At 36.7% G+C, this 22,270-nt stretch overlaps 1 protein-coding gene across 1 annotated transcript in view; it reads left to right on the top strand.

Moving 5' to 3' along the window:
* HDC (histidine decarboxylase) overlaps window positions 1–17,232 on the top strand; it is a 64,574-nt gene extending 47,342 nt beyond the window's left edge. The window contains exons 9-12 of the mRNA XM_053719893.1: window positions 4,735–4,825; window positions 4,960–5,058; window positions 13,742–13,843; window positions 16,552–17,232. Coding sequence (XP_053575868.1) covers window positions 4,735–4,825; window positions 4,960–5,058; window positions 13,742–13,843; window positions 16,552–17,232 — 973 coding nt within the window. The remainder of the gene's footprint in view (window positions 1–4,734; window positions 4,826–4,959; window positions 5,059–13,741; window positions 13,844–16,551) is intronic.
* Window positions 17,233–22,270: the final 5,038 nt, after the last annotated feature.

Raw genomic sequence — 22,270 nt, 5'->3', positions numbered from 1 at the left:
AGGGTTGTGTTTGTTCTATATACAGTATGTATGCATATAAAGAGATACACCAGGGTTGTGTTTGTTCTGTAAACATTTGTATGCATATAAAGAGATACACCAGGGTTGTGTTTGTTCTATATATAGTATGTATGCATATAAAGAGATACACCAGGGTTGTGTTTGTTCTATATACAGTATGTATGCATATAAAGAGATACACCAGGGTTGTGTTTGTTCTATATACAGTATGTATGCATATAAAGAGATACACCAGGGGTGTGTTTGTTCTATATACAGTATGTATGCATATAAAGAGATACACCAGGGTTGTGTTTGTTCTATATACAGTATGTATGCATATAAAGAGATACACCAGGATTGTGTTTGTTCTATATACAGTATGTATGCATATAAAGAGATACACCAGGGTTGTGTTTGTTCTATATATAGTATGTATGCATATAAAGAGATACACCAGGGTTGTGTTTGTTCTTATACATACAGTATGTATGCATATAAAGAGATACACCAGGGTTGTGTTTGTTCTATATACTGTATGTATGCATATAAAGAGATACACCAGGGTTGTGTCTGTTCTATATACTGTATGTATGCATATAAAGAGATACACCAGGGTTGTGTCTGTTCTATATACAGTATGAATGCATATAAAGAGATACACCAGGGTTGTGTTTGTTCTATATACAGTATGTATGCATATAAAGAGATACACCAGGATTGTGTTTGTTCTATATACAGTATGTATGCATATAAAGAGATACACCAGGGTTGTGTTTGTTCTATATACAGTATGTATGCATATAAAGAGATACACCAGGGTTGTGTTTGTTCTATATACAGTATGTATGCATATAAAGAGATACACCAGGGTTGTGTTTGTTCTATATACAGTATGTATGCATATAAAGAGATACACCAGGGTTGTGTTTGTTCTATATACAGTATGTATGCATATAAAGAGATACACCAGGTGTGTGTTTGTTCTATATATAGTATGTATGCATATAAAGAGATACACCAGGGTTGTGTTTGTTCTACATACAGTATGTATGCATATAAAGAGATACACCAGGGGTGTGTTTGTTCTATATACAGTATGTATGCATATAAAGAGATACACCAGGGTTGTGTTTGTTCTATATACAGTATGTATGCATATAAAGAGATACACCAGGGTTGTGTTTGTTCTATATACAGTATGTATGCATATAAAGAGATACACCAGGGTTGTGTTTGTTCTATATACAGTATGTATGCATATAAAGAGATACACCCGGATTGTGTTTGTTCTATATACAGTATGTATGCATATAAAGAGATACACCAGGGTTGTGTTTGTTCTATATATAGTATGTATGCATATAAAGAGATACACCAGGGTTGTGTTTGTTCTTTATACAGTACAGTATGTATGCATATAAAGAGATACACCAGGGTTGTGTTTGTTCTATATACTGTATGTATGCATATAAAGAGATACACCAGGGTTGTGTCTGTTCTATATACAGTATGAATGCATATAAAGAGATACACCAGGGTTGTGTTTGTTCTATATACAGTATGTATGCATATAAAGAGATACACCAGGATTGTGTTTGTTCTATATACAGTATGTATGCATATAAAGAGATACACCAAGGTTGTGTTTGTTCTATATACAGTATGTATGCATATAAAGAGATACACCAGGGTTGTGTTTGTTCTATATACAGTATGTATGCATATAAAGAGATACACCAGGGTTGTGTTTGTTCTATATACAGTATGTATGCATATAAAGAGATACACCAGGGTTGTGTTTGTTCTATATACAGTGTGTATGCATATAAAGAGATATACCAGGGTTGTGTTTGTTCTATATACAGTATGTATGCATATAAAGAGATACACCAGGGGTGTGTTTGTTCTATATATAGTATGTATGCATATAAAGAGATACACCAGGGTTGTGTTTGTTCTACATACAGTATGTATGCATATAAAGAGATACACCAGGGGTGTGTTTGTTCTATATACAGTATGTATGCATATAAAGAGATACACCAGGGTTGTGTTTGTTCTATATACAGTATGTATGCATATAAAGAGATACACCAGGGTTGTGTTTGTTCTATATACAGTATGTATGCATATAAAGAGATACACCAGGGTTGTGTTTGTTCTATATACAGTATGTATGCATATAAAGAGATATACCAGGGTCGTGTTTGTTCTATATACAGTATGTATGCATATAAAGAGATACACCAGGGGTGTGTTTGCTCTATATATAGTATGTATGCATATAAAGAGATACACCAGGGTTGTGTTTGTTCTATATACAGTATGTATGCATATAAAGAGATACACCAGGGTTGTGTTTGTTCTATATATTGTTTGTATGCATATAAAGAGATACACCAGGGTTGTGTTTGTTCTGTATACAGTATGTATGCATATAAAGAGATGCACCAGGGTTGTGTTTGTTCTATATACAGTATGTATGCATATAAAGAGATACACCATGGTTGTGTTTGTTCTGTAAACATTTGTATGCATATAAAGAGATACACCAGGGTTGTGTTTGTTATATATATAGTATGTATGCATATAAAGGGATACACCAGGGTTGTGTTTGTTCTATATACAATATGCATTCATATAAAGAGATACACCAGGGTTGTGTTTGTTCTATATACAGTATGTATGCATATAAAGAGATACACCAGGGGTGTGTTTGTTCTATATACAGTATGTATGCATATAAAGAGATACACCAGGGTTGTGTTTGTTCTATATATTGTTTGTATGCATATAAAGAGATACACCAGGGTTGTGTTTGTTCTGTATACAGTATGTATGCATATAAAGAGATGCACCAGGGTTGTGTTTGTTCTATATACAGTATGTATGCATATAAAGAGATACACCATGGTTGTGTTTGTTCTGTAAACATTTGTATGCATATAAAGAGATACACCAGGGTTGTGTTTGTTATATATATAGTATGTATGCATATAAAGGGATACACCAGGGTTGTGTTTGTTCTATATACAATATGCATTCATATAAAGAGATACACCAGGGTTGTGTTTGTTCTATATACAGTATGTATGCATATAAAGAGATACACCAGGGTTATGTTTGTTCTATATACAGTATGTATGCATATAAAGAGATACACCAGGGTTGTGTTTGTTCTATATACAGTATGTATGCATAAGAATTACCACCAGGGTTGTGTTTGTTCTATATACAGTATGTATGCATATAAAGAGATACACCAGGATTGTGTCTATATACAGTATGTATGCATATAAAGAGATACACCAGGGTTGTGTTTGTTCTATATCTATAGAGAGCCATAAGGATTGTGTCCTTTAATTTATTTATGAGTATAGATTGGAATACTGCTGAACTTTAATCTCTGAAACTCTGGTTGGGTTTAGACTGTAGTGTGCAGAGAGTTGAGGGCTGTTATTTTATTCTTGGGCCCAGGCAACACAATAGATTCTATTTAAGAAGCTGTGAATGCAGCGTCAAGGCACATTTGGCTTCAGGCTCACAGGAGCGAGCATGCAGCCGAGAGTTAAGAAGCAGCTTTCATCAGACCGATGCTTCTTAATCTGCTTTGCCAACTGTAAAGTGGCATTTCTCGATTCCTCCGGACTTCTCTGACCAGTGAGATTGACAGCCCCTGCTTGCATGCGACTGGCCAAGCGCTAGCAAAGGCAGTCGTTGCACATATGGCAGATTGTGCTTTGGTAAATCTTTGGTAAATCTAGGCACCCTGCCCACCCCTGTTTATCCGGTCCTTGTTAAAGAACCAGTCAACACTGTAGATTTGCATAATCAACAAATGCATGATAAGAAGACAATGCAATAGCACTTAGTCTTAACTTCAAATGAGTAGTAGATTTTTGTTAAATATATTGCAAAGTTTTGACTATTTGTATCATATGACAGCCATCAACCAATCACAAATGCATATACGTATATGCTGTGAATTCTTGCACATGCTCAGTAGGAGTTGGTGACTCAAAAAGTGTAGATATAAAAAGGCTGTGCACATTTTATTAATGGAAGTAAATTGGAAAGTTGTTTAAATTTGCATGCTCTATCTGAATCGTGAAGTTTCATTTTGACTTGAGTGTCCCTTTAAATAGATCCCAATGTCTTGGGTTGACTCAGCACAATCCATATATAGTAATAAATTAGGTTTTTATATATATAACCTAAGAAATATGACAGAGCTACAATATGGGTATAGAGAGATGTCTCTCATCAGACCAGGAATATCTGTTCTGCAGTATTTTCTACACTGATGCCAGGAATGTAGCTTTTCTGCTGCATGTTTATAGGTCAGGAGAACGTCAAGAGTAGGAATAGAAATGTACGTTTACAGAAAAAACAAGCATATGTCTATTGCAGCCTCTTTGCTGCAGTCAAGTTTTGTAGCATGTGTAAATACTTCTAGTGTAAATGTTTCTGATACATAATGTTTGTTCACCCTGATAATGTCTTGGAAAAAAAGAACACACTAAACATAAATACATTTCTGTTAAGGTGCAGCATAAAAAAATGCCCTTCTTTGACTGAGAATTTATAGATGTGTATTCTTAATCTTTAAAAGTTACAAGACTATAAAGATATTAAATGGGCTAAAAATATTATAATTATGTATTTTACACTGTTACTGAAGTGCTTGTGGTTTCTATAGAAATTAAATGCTAACAGCTATATTTACTTTAGGGTGAAGGACAAATACAAACTGCAACAAACATTCAGCGTAAACCCAATTTACCTCCGGCATGCAAACACTGGAGCTGCCACTGACTTCATGGTAAGGGTGTCAATTTAGTTCCTAAGTCTCAAAGTGCTCACAAATAGGGCAGAATTATGCACAGAGCTTTTGCCAGTATATATTACTGCTCTCAATATTATTGTACATTTTCTAAATCTGCTTACTTATTCCAGCACTGGCAAATTCCCCTGAGCCGCCGCTTTCGATCTCTAAAACTTTGGTTTGTGATTCGATCTTTTGGTGTAAAAAATCTTCAGGTGCATATCAGACATGTGAGTATGGCAGTGGTTTATGATTTAATCCATGTTGATTCTTCTAATATTAAAGGGACACAACCCCCCCAAGTTTTTCTTTCAATATTCAGATAGATTATACAATTTTAAACAACTTTCCAATTTACTTCTATTATATAATTTGCTTCATTCTCTTGATATCCTTTGTTGAAGTAGCAATAATGCACTACTGGGAGCTAGCTGGAAGCCAGTGACAAGAGGCATATATGTGCAGCCACCAATCAGCAGATTTTGAGCCTACCTAGATATACTTTTCAGCAAAGGTTACAAATAGAACAAAATAAATTAGGTAACAGCTAGCGCTAATTGGAAAGCTATTTAAAATTGCTTGCTCTATCTGAATCATAATAGAAAAAAACTGTGTTTCATGTTACTTTAAGTAACAGATCTGTTTTTGTCTTCCTTTGTAAACCACTATACTTTTTTTTACTAAGGCTCAATTTTTCCACTTTAATTTGTTCCAAATGATCCACTTTACCTGCTGGAGTGTATTAAATAGTTTACAAGTTTTTCCATTACCGTTATATTGGCATTTGAAATAGTTGATTTAGCCTTTGGTATCCCCACCCATTCTGAAAGTTTGTGGCCTTAAAGGGACACTGAACCCAATTTTTTTATTTCATGATTCAGATAGAGCATGACATTTTAAGCAACTTTCTAATCTACTCCTATTATCAAATTTTCTTCATTCTCTTGGTATCTTTATTTGAAATGCAAAAATGTAAGTTTAGATGCCGGCCCATTTTTGGTGAACAACCTGGGTTGTCCTTGCTGATTGGTGGATAAATTCATCCACCAATAAAAAAGTGCTTTCCACAGTTCTGAACCAAAAAAAAGCTTAGATGCCTTCTTTTTTCAAATAAAGATAGTAAGAGAACGAAGAAAAAATGATAATTGGAGTAAATTAGAAAGTTGCTTAAAATTGAATGCTCTATCTGAATCACGAAAGAAAAAAATTGGGTTCAGTGTCCCTTTAAGGCTAAGCTGTGTAAACACAGCCAGCAGAATAAATTATACTACCAGTGGGGTATAGAAGAGATAAGGTAATAAAATGTTAATTTTCCATTGTTCTCTCCAAGTATTGGTGATTCGTTTATGGACAGATATAAGATAATGAAGCAGGTATATTTACACAATGTGATAAAGTAATGAGATCTGATTATACCTACAAGCTCAACCCATTTTATTAGGTTGTGGCTTCAAAACACAAAATCAGCTCATTCATATAAACAAATAAACCTTAAAAAGCAAATCTCATACATTTTATACTCTACAGCTGTAATTGGAAACACATTAAGGGAAAAACAATTTAGTATACTGTCCCTTTAAGTTGCTTTTTTACAGTCCATATATTTCTTGTCAGATAACCCCCAGGTGTGGACTTCTTTGACTACTATAGAAATCATTGTAATCCAGCCTCCAGGCTAATGTTTGAGACCATTGGGTAAATTTATCATAGTGCGGATAGACATGATTCGCTATAGCGAATCATGTCCGCCGCACATCGATAAATGCAGACAGCATACACTGTCGGCATTTATCATTGCACCAGCAGTTCTTGTTAACTGCTGGTGCAATACCGCCCCCTGCAGATTCACGACAAATCGGCCACTAGCAGGGGGTTTCAATTAACCCGATCGTATTCGATCGGGCTGATTGCTGTCCGCCACCTCAGTTGGTAGCGGACAAGTTAAGGAGCATTGGTCTTAGGATCGCTGCGTCTTAACTTCTGTTTCAGGCCGAACTGAAGCGGAGTGGGTCGGAAGCAGCGTCCGCTCTTTCATAAATCGACCCCCATAACTCTCCTAAATGACATCCCTTCTTTAGCTCAGCACTCCTCAAAACAATTTTAGAGCTTTAGGGGTTTATTTATGAAGCAGCGGATGCTGCTTCCGACCCACTCCACTTAAGTTCCGCCTGAAGCAGAAGTTAAGAAGCAGCGATCCTAAGACCGCTGCTCCTTAACTCGTCCGCCACCTCTAAGGTGGCGGACAGCAATCAGCCCGATGGAATACGATTGGGTTGATTGACACCCCCTGCTAACGGCCGATTGGTCATGAATCTGCAGGGGGCGGTATTGCACCAGCAGTTCACAAGAACTGCTGGTGCAATGATAAATGCCGACAGCGTATGCTGTCAGCATTTATCGATGTGTGGCGGCCATGATTTGCTATAGCGAATCATGTCTGTCTGCACCATGATAAATTTCCCCCTTAGTTGTTAGTGAAGTACTTGGTAAGGAGGAGCAATATTCTTCCAGTTGTGCTTGTGTGCACCACCAGGGGGAGTAAAGAGTTTATGTTTTAAATGTCAAAGGAAGTACCAAATCCCAGAATTTCTCTGTTTTGCTTTTAAGGGCCATTATATCAAATAAAAAATACATGCTCCTTAGAACACAAAAAGGTTAAACACAAAGTAAAAGTAACATTTGGGAGCTGCAGAGAACTGCTGATCCCGAGTGAAAATTGCTGCTGATTCAATCAGTCGTGTTAGTTGCACATTTGGGTCATGCGATTAGCTTTGCTGATTGGGCTAGCTGCAGTTTTCTGCTCGGGCCAGCAGTTTCCTAAAGTTACTAAGTGGTAATTTAACTATGTGTTTAACCCATTTACAGGGGTGGTAGGTATGTGTGGTATTACTCTTTGCAAGGGGTAAACACATACGGCTAGATTACAAGTTTTGCGTTATGAGGGGTGCACGTTATTGCCACCGCTCACTTACCTACAGCGCTGGTATTACAGGTTTTTATAAACCCGGCGTTAAAAGGCAATAAGTGAGCGTAGAGCAAAATTGAGCTCCATACCACACTCCAATACCAGCGCTGCTTAAGTCAGCGGTGAGCTGGTTGTATAGGCTTGTGCACAATTTCCCCATAGACATCAATGGGGAGAGTTGGCTGAAAAAAAGCCTAACACCTGCAATAAAGCAGCGTAAAGCTCCGTAACGCAGCCCCATTGATTCCTATGGGGAAACTTAATTTATGTTTACACCTAACACCCTAACATGAACCCAGAGTCTAAACAACCATAATCTTACACTTATTAACTCCTAATCTGCCACCCCCAACATCGCCAACACCTACATTATACTTATTGACCCCTAATCTGCCGCCCCGACATCGCCGACACCTACATTATACTTATTAACCCCTAATCTGCCGCCCCCGACATCGCCGACACCTACATTATACTTATTAACCCCTAATCTGCTGCCCCCAAAATCGCCAACACCTACATTATATTTATTAACCCCTAATCTGCCGCTCCGGACATCGCCGACACCTACATTATACTTATTAACCCCTAATCTGCTGCCCCCAACGTTGCCACCACTATAATAAACATATTAACCCCTAAACCACCACACTCCCGCCTCACAAACACTATTTAAATATTATTAACCCCTAATCTGCCGTCCCCAACGTCGCCGCCAGTATATCAAACTTATTAACCCCTAAACCTAAGTCTAACCCTAACACCCACTAACTTAAATATAATTAAAATAAATCTAAATAAAACCTACAATTAATAACTAAATAAATCCTATTTAAAACTAAATGCTTACCTGTAAAATAAACCCTAAGCTAGCTACAATATAACTAATTGTTACATTGTAGCTATCTTAGGGTTTATTTTTATTTTACAGGCAAGTTTGTATTTATTTTAACTAGGTAGAATAGTTATTAAATAGTTGTTAACTATTTAATAACTACCTAGCTAAAATAAATACAAATTTACCTGTAAAATAAAACCTAACCTAAGTTACACTAACACCTAACACTACACTACAATTAAATAAATTATCTAAATTAAATACAATTAAATAAATTAAATACAATTACCTAAATTACAAAAAAAACAAAAAACACTAAATTACACAAAATAAAAAACAAATTACAAGATATTTAAACTAATTACACCTAATCTAATAGCCCTATCAAAATGAAAAAAAGCCCCCCCCCCCAAATTAAAAAAAAACCCTAGCCTAAGCTAAACTACCAATACCCCTTAAAAGGGCCTTTTGCGGGGCATTGCTCCAAAGAAATCAGCTCTTTTACCTGTAAAAAAAAATACAAACAACCCCCCCCAACAGTAAAACCCACCACCCACACAACCAACCCTCCAAATTAAACCCTAACTAAAAAACCTAAGCTCCCCATTGCCCTGAAAAGGGCATTTGGATGGGCATTGCCCTTAAAAGGGCATTTAGCTCTATTGCGACCCAAACCCTAACCTAAAATCAAAACCCACCCAATAAACCCTTAAAAAACCTAACACTGACTCCTGAAGATCCACTTACTGTTTTGAAGACCGGACATCAACGAAGCGGCAAGAAGTCCTCAACGAAGCCGGGAGAAGTCTTCATCCAAGCCGGGAGAAGTGGTCCTCCAGACGGGCAGAAGTCTTCATCCAGACGGTATCTTCTATCTTAATCCATCCAGCGCGGAGCGGGTCCATCTTCAAGACATCCAACGGGGAGCATCCTCTTCTTTCCGACGACTAACGACGAATGAAGGTTCCTTTAAATTACGTCATCCAAGATGGCGTCCCTTAGATTCCGATTGGCTGATAGAATTCTATCAGTCAATCGGAATTAAGGTTGAAAAAATCCTATTGGCTGATGCAATCAGCCAATAGGATTGAGCTCGCATTCTATTGGCTGTTCCAATCAGCCAAATTGCATAAGTTGATTTGCGGTAAGACCAAAAAAGTGTGCGGGACAGCTGTACCTACAAGACTCGTAATAGCAGTGGTAGTAAAAAAACAGCGTTATGAGGCTTAACGCTGCTTTTTTACTCATAACGCAAGACTCGTAATCTAGCCGAAAGATTTGTAGCGTTGATAGTGATAAAATTGCATGTGTTAATGTTTAAATACTGGTGCATGGCCTTCACAGGATATGTACGTATGCCACTGAAAAACAGTAATAATTTTTACTAGAAGCATTTTTCTAATGGAAGTATATCGCAAAAGTGCTTCTATTTTTAATTGAAATACACACGTGCACATTTCTTTTTTGACCATTCTTTCCCTTTCTAGTTGCTCTAAATCATATAAGTTCAATTCTGACTTCAATGTCCATAGCATTTATATACAGTAGTTCAGTACTTGAAGTATTGCTCTTATAGTTTAAGCCTCAGAAGCTTTGCAGGGATTCCATTCTATGGGCTAGATTACATGTGGAGCCCTAAAAATAAATATATTAGCGCTCCACTTTGTAATACCAGTGCACGATAATATGCACCGGTATTACAAATAAATCGCAATGCGAACGACGAGCTTACGTTCACATTGCTAGGAAGCATTGCACTCACGAGAGCACGCTTCTATAGGCTCCTATGTAAGCCTCATTCTGATGACGTCGGAGATGGCATCAGATGCTCACGCAGCGAAGGGAGTAAGTAGCGCAGCGATGAACAGCATTTTTAAATATATATGTATATATACATATATATTGATTTGGTAATAAGTGTTCATCCACCTATTAACACATAAATAGATATGTATATAAGGCTGCATATATATATATATATATATATATATATTAACATTGTGGTCTATAGGAACACACACTTCCCATAGACCAATTAAATAAATTATCTAAATTAAATACAATTAAATAAATTAAATACAATTACCTAAATTACAAAAAAAAAACAAAAAACACTAAATTACACAAAATAAAAAACAAATTACAAGATATTTAAACTAATTACACCTAATCTAATAGCCCTATCAAAATGAAAAAAAGCCCCCCCCCCAAATTATAAAAAATCCTAGCCTAAGCTAAACTACCAATACCCCTTAAAAGGGCCTTTTGCGGCGCATTGCCCCAAAGAAATCAGCTCTTTTACCTGTAAAAAAAAATACAAACAACCCCCCCCAACAGTAAAACCCACCACCCACACAACCAACCCTCCAAATAAAACCCTAACTAAAAAACCTAAGCTCCCCATTGCCCTGAAAAGGGCATTTGGATGGGCATTGCCCTTAAAAGGGGATTTAGATCTATTGCGACCCAAACCCTAACCTAAAATCAAAACCCACCCAATAAACCCTTAAAAAACCTAACACTGACTCCTGAAGATCCACTTACTGTTTTGAAGACTGGACATCCTCAACAAAAACAGGAGAAGTCCTCAACGAAGCGGCAAGAAGTCCTCAACGAAGCCGGGAGAAGTCTTCATCCAAGCCGGGAGAAGTGGTCCTCCAGACGGGCAGAAGTCTTCATCCAGACGGTATCTTCTATCTTAATCCATCCAGCGCGGAGCGGGTCCATCTTCAAGACATCCAACGCGGAGCATCCTCTTCTTTCCGACGACTAACGACGAATGAAGGTTCCTTTAAATTACGTCATCCAAGATGGCGTCCCTTAGATTCCGATTGGCTGATAGAATTCTATCAGTCAATCGGAATTAAGGTTGAAAAAATCCTATTGGCTGATGCAATCAGCCAATAGGATTGAACTTCAATCCTATTGGCTGATCCAATCAGCCAATAGGATTGAGCTTGCATTCTATTGGCTGTTCCAATCAGCCAAATTGCATAAGTTGATTTGCGGTAAGACCAAAATAGTGTGCGGGACAGCTGTACCTACAAGACTCGTAATAGCAGTGGTAGTAAAAAAACAGCGTTATGAGGCTTAACGCTGCTTTTTTACTCATAACGCAAGACTCGTAATCTAGCCGATAGATTTGTAGCGTTGATAGTGATAAAATTGCATGTGTTAATGTTTAAATACTGGTGCATGGCCTTCACAGGATATGTACGTATGCCACTGAAAAACAGTAATAATTTTTACTAGAAGCATTTTTCTAATGGAAGTATATCTCAAAAGTGCTTCTATTTTTAATTGAAATGCACACGTGCACATTTCTTTTTTTACCATTCTTTCCCTTTCTAGTTGCTCTAAATCATATAAGTTCAATTCTGACTTCAATGTCCATAGCATTTATATACAGTAGTTCAGTACTTGAAGTATTGCTCTTATAGTTTAAGCCTCAGAAGCTTTGCAGGGATTCCATTCTATGGGCTAGATTACATGTGGAGCCCTAAATATAAATATATTAGCGCTCCACTTTGTAATACCAGTGCACGATAATATGCACCGGTATTACAAATAAATCGCAATGCGAACGACGAGCTTACGTTCACATTGCTAGGAAGCATTGCACTCACGAGAGCACGCTTCTATAGGCTCCTATGTAAGCCTCATTCTGATGCCGTCGGAGATGGCATCAGATGCTCGCGCAGCGAAGGGAGTAAGTAGCGCAGCGATGAACAGCATTTTTAAATATATATGTATATATACATATATATTGATTTGGTAATAAGTGTTCATCCACCTATTAACACATAATAGATATGTATATAAGGCTGCATATATATATATATATATATATATATATATTTACATTGTGGTCTATAGGAACACACACTTCCCATAGACCGCAATGTAAAGGCACTTTTCAGTGATTTTTTTTTTCTAAAAACCTACTCTCACCAACTTTAAAGCCCCAAAACTGCCTAGTATAGTTAATTTTTATTTTAAAAAAAAATGGTGATTTTTTTAAAAAAAAAGTTAAAAACTATAATGCCCTCTATTTTGAGGGCATTTTGGGCACCTTTAGAAAATTAACCAGAGATCTGATTTCTGGTTAATTTTTGGAGCGCTACCACGAGCTTGCAGTAGCAATAACCAGCCAATTGTAATGGCTGGTTTACCGTTCCACTTGTAATCTAGCCCTATATATATTATGCACCCCTAGACATCACTTATGCTAAGGTAAACAATTTTCCCAGACCCAAGTTCTGGACACCTCAGACCCAAATTCTGGATGTACACCTCATAAATGTTGAGGAGGCGTTAAAAAACTATTTATACCTTAAAGGGAATAGTGATTATTCGTGCCAAATAAGTAGCGTTAATTTTGGGCTACCTTACACTAAACTATGTAGCACACACGAATTCGGGACAATCTGGAAAATCTGAAAAATTAGGGACAGACTTCCAAGATTTGGGACTGTCCCAAAAATATTGGGAATTCTGGTAACCTCACTAAAGCTTATGGAGACCACTCAATTGTATTAGTTCCCAGGAGTAATGGATCATGGACTCTTACCACCTTTATGAAAGAAAATATCATTTATGCTTACCTGATAAATTATTTTTTTCATGGTAATGAGAGACCATTTTTTTTCCTATTGTGATTGTTTTTTTCTGGTGGCAGTTTGAGTATGCACCTCTCTTTTCCCGGTTACTTTTTATTGTTGTTATTTTCTTTTCCTGCCTTCTTCTTTTCTAGCTTGGCTATACATTGGGCTAGTTTCCAGTAAGGTGGGAGGGGTTTTAAGGGCTCTGGGAATTTTGGTATCTTTGTCTCCTCCTAGTGGCCTGGAGTATAATTTTCAGGAGTAATGGGTCATGGACTCTCACCACCATTAAAGAAATTAATTTATCATGTAAGCATAAATTATATTTTTCTAAGGACATCCCAACATAATTATTATTATTATTATTACCTATGGTAGAAACACGAATAAGTAAGCTCAGATAATTTTGACAGATTTATAACCAACAGTAAATGTTTGTTAATTATATATTTATAAATATGTATTTTACAAATGATTGGTAGTTAATATTTTATCGCTTACAATTTCAGGGAATTGAAATGGCCAAGTATTTTGAATCTTTGGTTAACAATGAACAGCTGTTTGAAATTCCTGCGAAGCGACACTTGGGATTGATTGTATTCCGCTTAAAGGTAATTGATATTCTATTCAATGGTTATTGATTTTGTCCTAGTATGCATTCTTTAAGATTATACTCTTTAAATGTAAACTAATTCATATTATCTCCTCTTTAATGTGTCCCCATTGATCCATTTTACCTGCTACAATTTATTTAATTGTTTACAAGAAACATCTTTACCTTTATTTTGACATTTGAAATAACAGTTTTTGCCTGTTGAAACCGCCACTTATACTGAAACTTTCAATTACTGCAAAAAACTTTGTAAACAAGAGCCAGCAGAGAAAATGGGGAGTGGGAAAGATAGTTAATAAAATGTTAATTTTCAATTGTTCTCTTTAAAGGGACATGAAACCCCAATTTTTTTATTTGTGATTTAGACAGAAGATACAATTAAAAAAAAAAACAATATAATCAACTTCTGTCAAATTTCCTTCATTCTCATGTTATGTTGTTGAAGAGATATCTAGATAGGTAGCATGCACATGTCTGAAGTACTACATGACATGAAAAAGTGCTGCCATCTAGTGTTCTTGCTGATGTATAACATTCTTGCAAAACTGCTGCCATATAGTGCTCCAGACACGTGTACACTCAGGAGCTTACCTCTCTGCTTTTCAACAAACGATACCAAGAGAATGAAGAAAAATTGATAATAAATTAGAAAGTTGTAAACATTTGCATGCTCTATCTGAATTTAAAATAAAAAAATTGGGGCTTCATGTCCCTTTAAGGGCTTAATGATCAAACATTCTCAAGCAAGGAGAGAAATCATGCAAAATACCTTCTATCCTTCACATCCAAAATCCTGTATAATGAGATAAAACCTCTCAAGCTAAAAATTACCTTTCTAATATTTTTTGAGGGACCACGCATCACTGATGAGACGTCTTAGATAATGAAGCGGAGATCTTTTGATCATCAAGCCCTAATTATTGGTATTTGTGTATAAAGACAGAGACAAAATAAAATAAGAAAGTCTGTGTGTTATAAGATAAGAATGTCTTATCTCCATGCAACCTCAGGCCATTTTAATGGGTTGTGTTTTAAAAGAGCAAAAAACAGCTATTTTATATACAAAAATAAACATAAATAATTAATTTCCCATACATGTAATACTCAGCTGGTTTAACAAGTCATTAAGGGGAAACCACTTTTATAGTACACTTTTCCTTTAAATACTATGGCCATTTTATCAGGGCATAATCAGACCTCATTGGGTCCTAAAGCACAGGTTGTAGCAGGGCCCTCATGTCAACAGTGCCTGTTCTGTCCATTTGCAAAAGCTGAGCTGGCAGGCACAAAGGAGAAAGAGGAGTGGTTCTGAGTCGTCCTTCTCCCTGCGGTACAGAATATGCACTTGTGTAGCCTGCCTGTACATATATGGACGACAGGTTTTCTGTATAGCAACACTGTGACGGCCATTTTGAAAACTTTGGCACCATATTGTAAAAGCAAATCCATACACGTTCCTTAAAGGGACATTAAACTACTTTGCACAACTACAAAAGAATAGTAAGTACTCACTATGTTATTGCATTTCATCCTGTTCCTACAGTTCTTTACAAATAAGTTGTCCTGTTTAATAGCTTAAATGTGCCAGATACTGAAGCTCCGCCTCCTTTGTTTTGGGGGCTGCCATCTTGGTGCTCAGGCATTCTCACAACCTCTAACAAAAGCTGTGCACACTCACAGATCAGTAAAATTGTCGACTTTTTTCCTGCTGTATAATGTCCTTCGGGTTCGTGTGCATGATCAAGAATGTAAGCGTTACATTTTTGCATTTTTTACACAGTTTTAGCTACACAAAATATATTTAAAAAAACACTCAACAATAATATATAGCAATGCAGACACAGCAAAAATGTACAGCTCCTGCTTTGTATCATGCACCCTAACCTGAAGCATATTACACAGCTGTAAAAAAGTGGACAATATTACTGATCTGTGAGTGTGTACAGCTTCTGTCAGAATACCTGAGCTCTAAGATGGCAGCCCCCAGTACAAAGAGGCGGAGCTTCAGTATCTGGCACCTTTAAGCTATTAAAACAGGAGAACAGATTTGAAAAAGAACAGGATGAAATGCAATAGCTTACACCTAAATTACAAGTTGTGCGGTACGGCTATACCGCTGAAAAATTGGCCTTTGCATGTGGAATGGCAGCTAATCCGTATTACAAGTTGCAGCCATACGGCTATACCGCTATTGTTTTAGCCTGTACTGCAACTCTCCATTCCGCACTCAAAATATGGCTTTTGACTGTGGAAATTTCAGGTCACCAATATTACAGATTATGCGGTCCGGCTATTCCGCTAGTATTATAGCTTATACCGCCCCGATCCATTCTGCTAAGAAAAAAAACAGTAGTTATGTATTTTGCAAAACAAAAATGTTTCACAAAACTCATAACAATAATTTTACAAAGTACACTAACACCCATAAACTACCTATTAACCCCTAAACCGTCACCCCCTGCATTGCAAATACTATATTAAACCTATTAACCCCTAATCCTTTGCCCACCCATATCACGACTACCTAAATTCTTCTTAAAATTACATGCTCTATCTGAATCATGAGTGTTAACTTTTCCTCTGACAGATCACCCATTATTAGACTATAGTCTCTTAGAATACTGTCCTCTCTTTACCAGCCTAGTTGTGGGGTAACTGACTGTTCTTGTATAAAACAAATCTTCTGTTTTCTATCTATATCACCAGGGTCCTAATATTTTAACTGAACAAGTTTTGACTGAGCTGACAAAGTCTGGAGATATGTTTCTTGTACCAGCAACTATCAATGAGAAGCTCATTATCCGTTTCACAGTTACTTCTCAGTTCACCACAAGGGCAGATATTCTGCGTGACTGGAACCTGATACATCAAACAGCCATCAACGTGACCAACAAGCATCACAATCTCAACAGCACCTCCATAATCTCTACTGACAGTGAAAAAGTAAATAGTTTCCAAAAGATCACAGTTCAGCCAAAGCATGCATCCTTTAGCCCTAAAAACTGGGCAGCGCACATTTCTCAAGATGATTTGGATCCTTTTGAAGATTGTTTTCCAGACCACATAACAGTAGATAACAAACACAGGCCAACATCTTTCAAGTATAAATATTGGTCTGTCCAAGAAAAGAAAAAGACTGCCCGCTCTCTTAGCTGCAACAGTGTCCCACCACATAACCTTAGGGAAGTAACAAATGAAAATATAGTGACACCAGAAGAGCCCCCAAAAGATGGTAGCATTTTTTCTAAAATCCCTGGAAAAGTCATGATTCTTGAAAAAAATGCATTCAGAAAATTAATAAAGTTTTATAGTGTACCCAGTTTCCCAGAATGCAGCATTCAATGTGGCCTTCAACTTCCCTGCTGTCCACTACAAGCACTAGTGTAAGAGCTTAAATTGACATTAACACCTCAATATATTATTATAAATTGTTTAATTACATGTAGTAAAACAATTTTGCATAATACTTTAATTATTTATTTTGTTGACCTTTCCTGTAATTTATTTCTCAATATTGTGGGCTTTCCAAATCATGTTAAACATGGAAATGCAGACACAGCTATATTCCACACAGTCATTGGTTGCACACTATAGTAAGCCATTTATAACCATTCCTAATTGGCCTCAGAAGAAAAGGACACCTAAGTTACAATATGGTGGCACCCTCTGCTTTATGACCATTAACTTCACCCTTATTTTTTCAATATTTAAACAACTAATATAATTTTTAGAAATACATGCGCACATTATTCTCAGGCTAATCTATGCTCTGAATACATCATTCAAGCAATGCTTTATTTAGTGTTTAATGTCCCTTTAAATCACCAATTATCTGAAGGCTCTTTATCAATTTATTGGCAAATGGTGTTCTCAACATATGGAAGAGTTTAGCACCATTGAAACTAATGGAGCTTAAATGTCCCTAAATAAAAAAAAGTTGGCTTTACATTGTATTAAGTTCGACAAGTAATAAGTAACATAATAACTCTTATGCAATCTGATACGTTATTGGATTTTCACAGATATAATTGATTTATAAATAATTTTCTTTGTATTTAAAATATATATTTAAACTGATTTACTATGCATTTAATGTAATTGCCTTTTAATCTGCATTAACTGTCAAATTAACGAGACATTAAAGTATTTTTTTCTTTGTTGCATCTAAACTCTTATAGTTATGTTTGTAAAACAGATTTCAGTTTGGATAAGAAGCTTTTGCATTACAAATGTAGTAGCACAAATTCAGCTTGTCATTTTTAGTTTCAGTGATAGCTTTTACTGTGCATAGAGCATATGTAGAAATGCCCAATGCTTCTGCATTCAAACACTACCCCTGCTCATTGAACATATGGGTCCAGATCACAGGTGGAGCGCTAATTAACGCTCAGGCTGGAGTGTCAACTGTGCTAGAAGTAAGCTTTTTGGCATGTCGGTATTCACTTGTATTATAAGTTTAAAGTAAACTGTTTTCGCTTGCATGCTAACCCAGCGCAAAAAGGCGGACATAGAAGTCAATGGAGCAAAAAAAAGTGCAAACCCGACCACATATTATCATATGCGCTAACCCAACATGAAAAAATGAATATTTCACGTTCCAATATTCTTCACATAGAAGAATATGTTCTATTTAGTCATAAATACACAAATATATATATATATATGATGTTTTTTGGTACAATATATATTTATACCTCTATATAGAGATGATTATATATAGTTATAGATATATACAGATATATAGGAATATCTATTTATAAATACATAGAACATATTCTACTATATACAGAACATTGGAATGCGAAATATTTACAGTGAATGCACAGTATAAAACTTTATTAAATTTGAATATTGCATAAATAGGATTTTTCATGTTGTCATCTACTTAAAGGGTCATAAAACCCACATTATTTCTTTCGTGATTCAGAAAGAGCATGTGATTTTAAATAACTTTACAGTTTACTTCTATTATTTAATTTGCTTCCCTCTCTTGTTATCCTTTGCTAAAGAGTTTATCTAGGTAAGCTCAGGAGCAGCAAAAAAACTAGGTTCTAGCTGCTGATTGGTGGCTGCATATATATACAGATTGTCATTGGCTCACCCATGTGTTCAGTTAGAAGCAAGTAGTGCATTGCTGCTCTTTCAACAAATGATACCAAGAAAATGAAACTAAATTGATAAAAGAAGTACACTGGAAAGTTGTTTAAAATTGTAGGTTCTACCTAAATCATGAAAAAAACATTTTTGGGTTACATGTCCCTTTAACTTCAAAGGGCTCCAATGCATTTCTATATATGTCTATATATGTGTGTATATGTGTGTAAATACACATTTAAATACATATGTATACATATATATAGCCATGTATATATAGATACATCTCCATCTTTAGACATGTACTGTATGTATCTCAAAGTTAAAAGAACATGAAACCCATATTTTTTCTTTCATGATTTAAAAAGAGCATGTCATTTTAAACAACTTTCTAATTTACTTCTATTAGCTAATTTGCTTCATTCTCTTGATATACATTGCTGAAAAGCATATCTAGATAGGCTCAGTAGCTGCTGATTGGTTGCTGCACATAGATGCCTCGTGTGATTGGCTCATCCATATGCATTGCTATTTCTTCAACAAAGCATAGCTAAAGAATTAAGCAAATTAGAAAATAGAAGTAAATTGGAATATTGTTTAAAATTGTATTCTCTACTTGAATCATGGAATAATTTTTTGAGGTTTAGTGTCCCTTTAAAGCCGTTTGCCTGCCTTTTTTTCTCTAACACCTAAGACCTCATTTTTTGAGCCCTTATAACTTTTGTGTGCAATCATTATTAGGTAGTGCTATTATTAGTGTAACTATACTTCATAATGTATTTTTTATGTCTTTTCTGCAACTTTTTTGTTTCTCAAAACAGTTAGCCAGAGCTCTGAAGTCTCACTAATCATTGTAGTGTAAATCTCGATTGCGCTCGAGCGCTTCAGAAAGAGCATGTGATTTTCGCACACTCATAATCCAAATCAATAGCAGATATTGCATCAACTCAGATGAATAAATCCCACCTCTGTCATAATATTTACTAGGAATATTTTTTATTAATGCATCAAAATGCATTTATCATCTCTATATGTATTAGTGCCCATACAGGAGTTGTGTAAGGACATTAAACACTGTGCTCTTTGTGTTTATTACAGGGAAGAAAGAGTTAATTACAAACTGTGCAGTCGGGAGAAATCTACATGAGGCAGGGTATGACAGTGGCAGAGGTTTTTGTTCTTCATATTACTTTGCACTAATTATAATTACCCTTTTTAAATGTAATTTTGATGTGTTTTGTGCAACTTTTTAACAGTTAACCAGAGCTCTGAGGTCAAGCTATCCCGACGCATGTTAAATTCAGTTGCACTCAAGCAAACGTGTTTACTTACAACTCATAATACTGTGCAAAGAGTCACGATAAACCTCTTTTCGCTCGTGCGAATCACTCGTAATCAAGCCCAAAGGCAGATTCAAGATGCCTGTTCATGTAGGCTCAGGTTACATTAAAGACATTTGCCTTTTCACATGTGATTAGTGCCACTAAAAAGGGACACATGAAAAATACATATGTCAGGGCTGTTTTCAGGGCTGTTTAAAGAAATGTTTTGTATCAGAACCCTGACATATGCATTTTTCATATGTGTCCCTTTTTAAAGCGGCAATATGGTCCCCCTACACTAGCACATGCATCAGCACATCAAACCTATTAAAAGGCTTTAGATTAACCACTGTGCTTTCTAAAATGATTGTACCACACACAATCAAATACAGATTGGTTGAATAATGCGCAACATTATAAACTGAACTAAATATACGTGAAGAATGCAGTATTATAAGATATCTGTGAGATGTTGCTTCTAGCACAAATACTGGTCCTGGGCTGTTCAGCAAGGAACATGTGGCAATTGATTATTTCTTACTAAAGGTTGCCAATTAAAATAATTTGTGTGACTTCCGGTGGGCGGAGCTAACGGCTGGCAGCAGAGGTAAAGAGCTCTGCAATTTAAAATATATATATCTCACTGCCAGCCGCCTCTCCCTCAATGCTGCCTTGTTGGGCTACTTGCCCTGTGAGCCCCAACTGGCCTAAGCTGTGAAGGGCCGGAGATCGCCCTTACCCCGGGAGGACATTGAATACTGCGCAACGCTGCGCAAAGTTGCACTACTTGCAGGCGCCATCTTGGAGGAGCCCTCCCCGCCTTAATAACTGCATCGGCTCAGACGGAGCCCAAAGAGGACTGCACTTGCCCTGTGGAGCCTATAAGGGGACCATACGTACCCCGGTAGTACAGGACACTCATTAGGCTGCAACAGCCACTAAGACAACTGCTGCAGGAGGCCGGTAAGAGGTTCGTGCACCAAGACCTCATGTAGATCATACACGGCCCTGTAAGAAACTCTACCCCTGCCTTACCTACATATGCAGTGGATAATTTATATATCAAGAAATCGCCTGGGTCATTTGTTATTCTAAATCTGGGTCCCTGTCTCTATTATCATTAGTCTGAATGTGCCTGAATACAAATAAGGGACTCTTTATTAATCGCTTTGCCTTTCTGGTGTTTAACTCAGCCAGCCTGCTCTATACTCTACAGTCTATACAGGCATATACCTATATCTCTGGAGCTTAACTTAACATAATAAAAATCCGGTCATTTTGTGTTGGTGTGAAGCAGTGGAGGAGGCAGACAAACAAAAAAAAAAAAAAAAAAAGTAACAAAAAGAGAGAAAAAGGGAAAAGTTGTGGACAGACTCAGCATTCCGCTGTAAAACAACTTGCAACTGTGACAACTAAGGCTTATAGCACCATCTTGTGGTCTCTCAGAAGCATTACACCTGATATCTTTTGCTGTTGAATATCACCTAACAGAGGGTTCTTGTATGAGGTTAGATCAGTATTTCTCATCTGCTCCCAACTCTCTGGTGGGAAAGATGACCTCTAGAAACAAACAACTAGACAAAAGAAAGGCTATTGCTGAAATACATGTAGAATCTCTGCCTTCCCCCAAGGCCCCAAGGCCTCAGACACTGCTATCATGGACTCATCTGCTTTGCTTCAAGAGCTTAAATCCTTTTTTTTTTAACCAAAAATGGAGTCCCTTCAGGCAGGTGTGGACACCCTCACCAGTGAGGTTTGCCAGTTCTCCACAAGAATCACGCAAGCAGAACAGCGGATATCTAGTAGAGGACAGACAAGAATCAACAACTGTGTCAAGCATTGCAGGAGAAAGTGGAAGACCTCGAGAACCGTAGCCGGAGAAATAACCTTCGAGTAGTATGGGTCCCCAAATCTGTAAAAAGCAAAGATTTACTGGAATTCACGACATTAACACTTCCTAAAGCACTGAAAATAAACCCGGATATTCTTCCTTTTGATATAGAACGAGC

This window comes from Bombina bombina, chromosome 6 (assembly GCF_027579735.1).
Source record: "Bombina bombina isolate aBomBom1 chromosome 6, aBomBom1.pri, whole genome shotgun sequence".
Taxonomy (NCBI): domain Eukaryota; kingdom Metazoa; phylum Chordata; class Amphibia; order Anura; family Bombinatoridae; genus Bombina; species Bombina bombina.
This window is presented reverse-complemented; position numbering and strand designations above follow the sequence as displayed.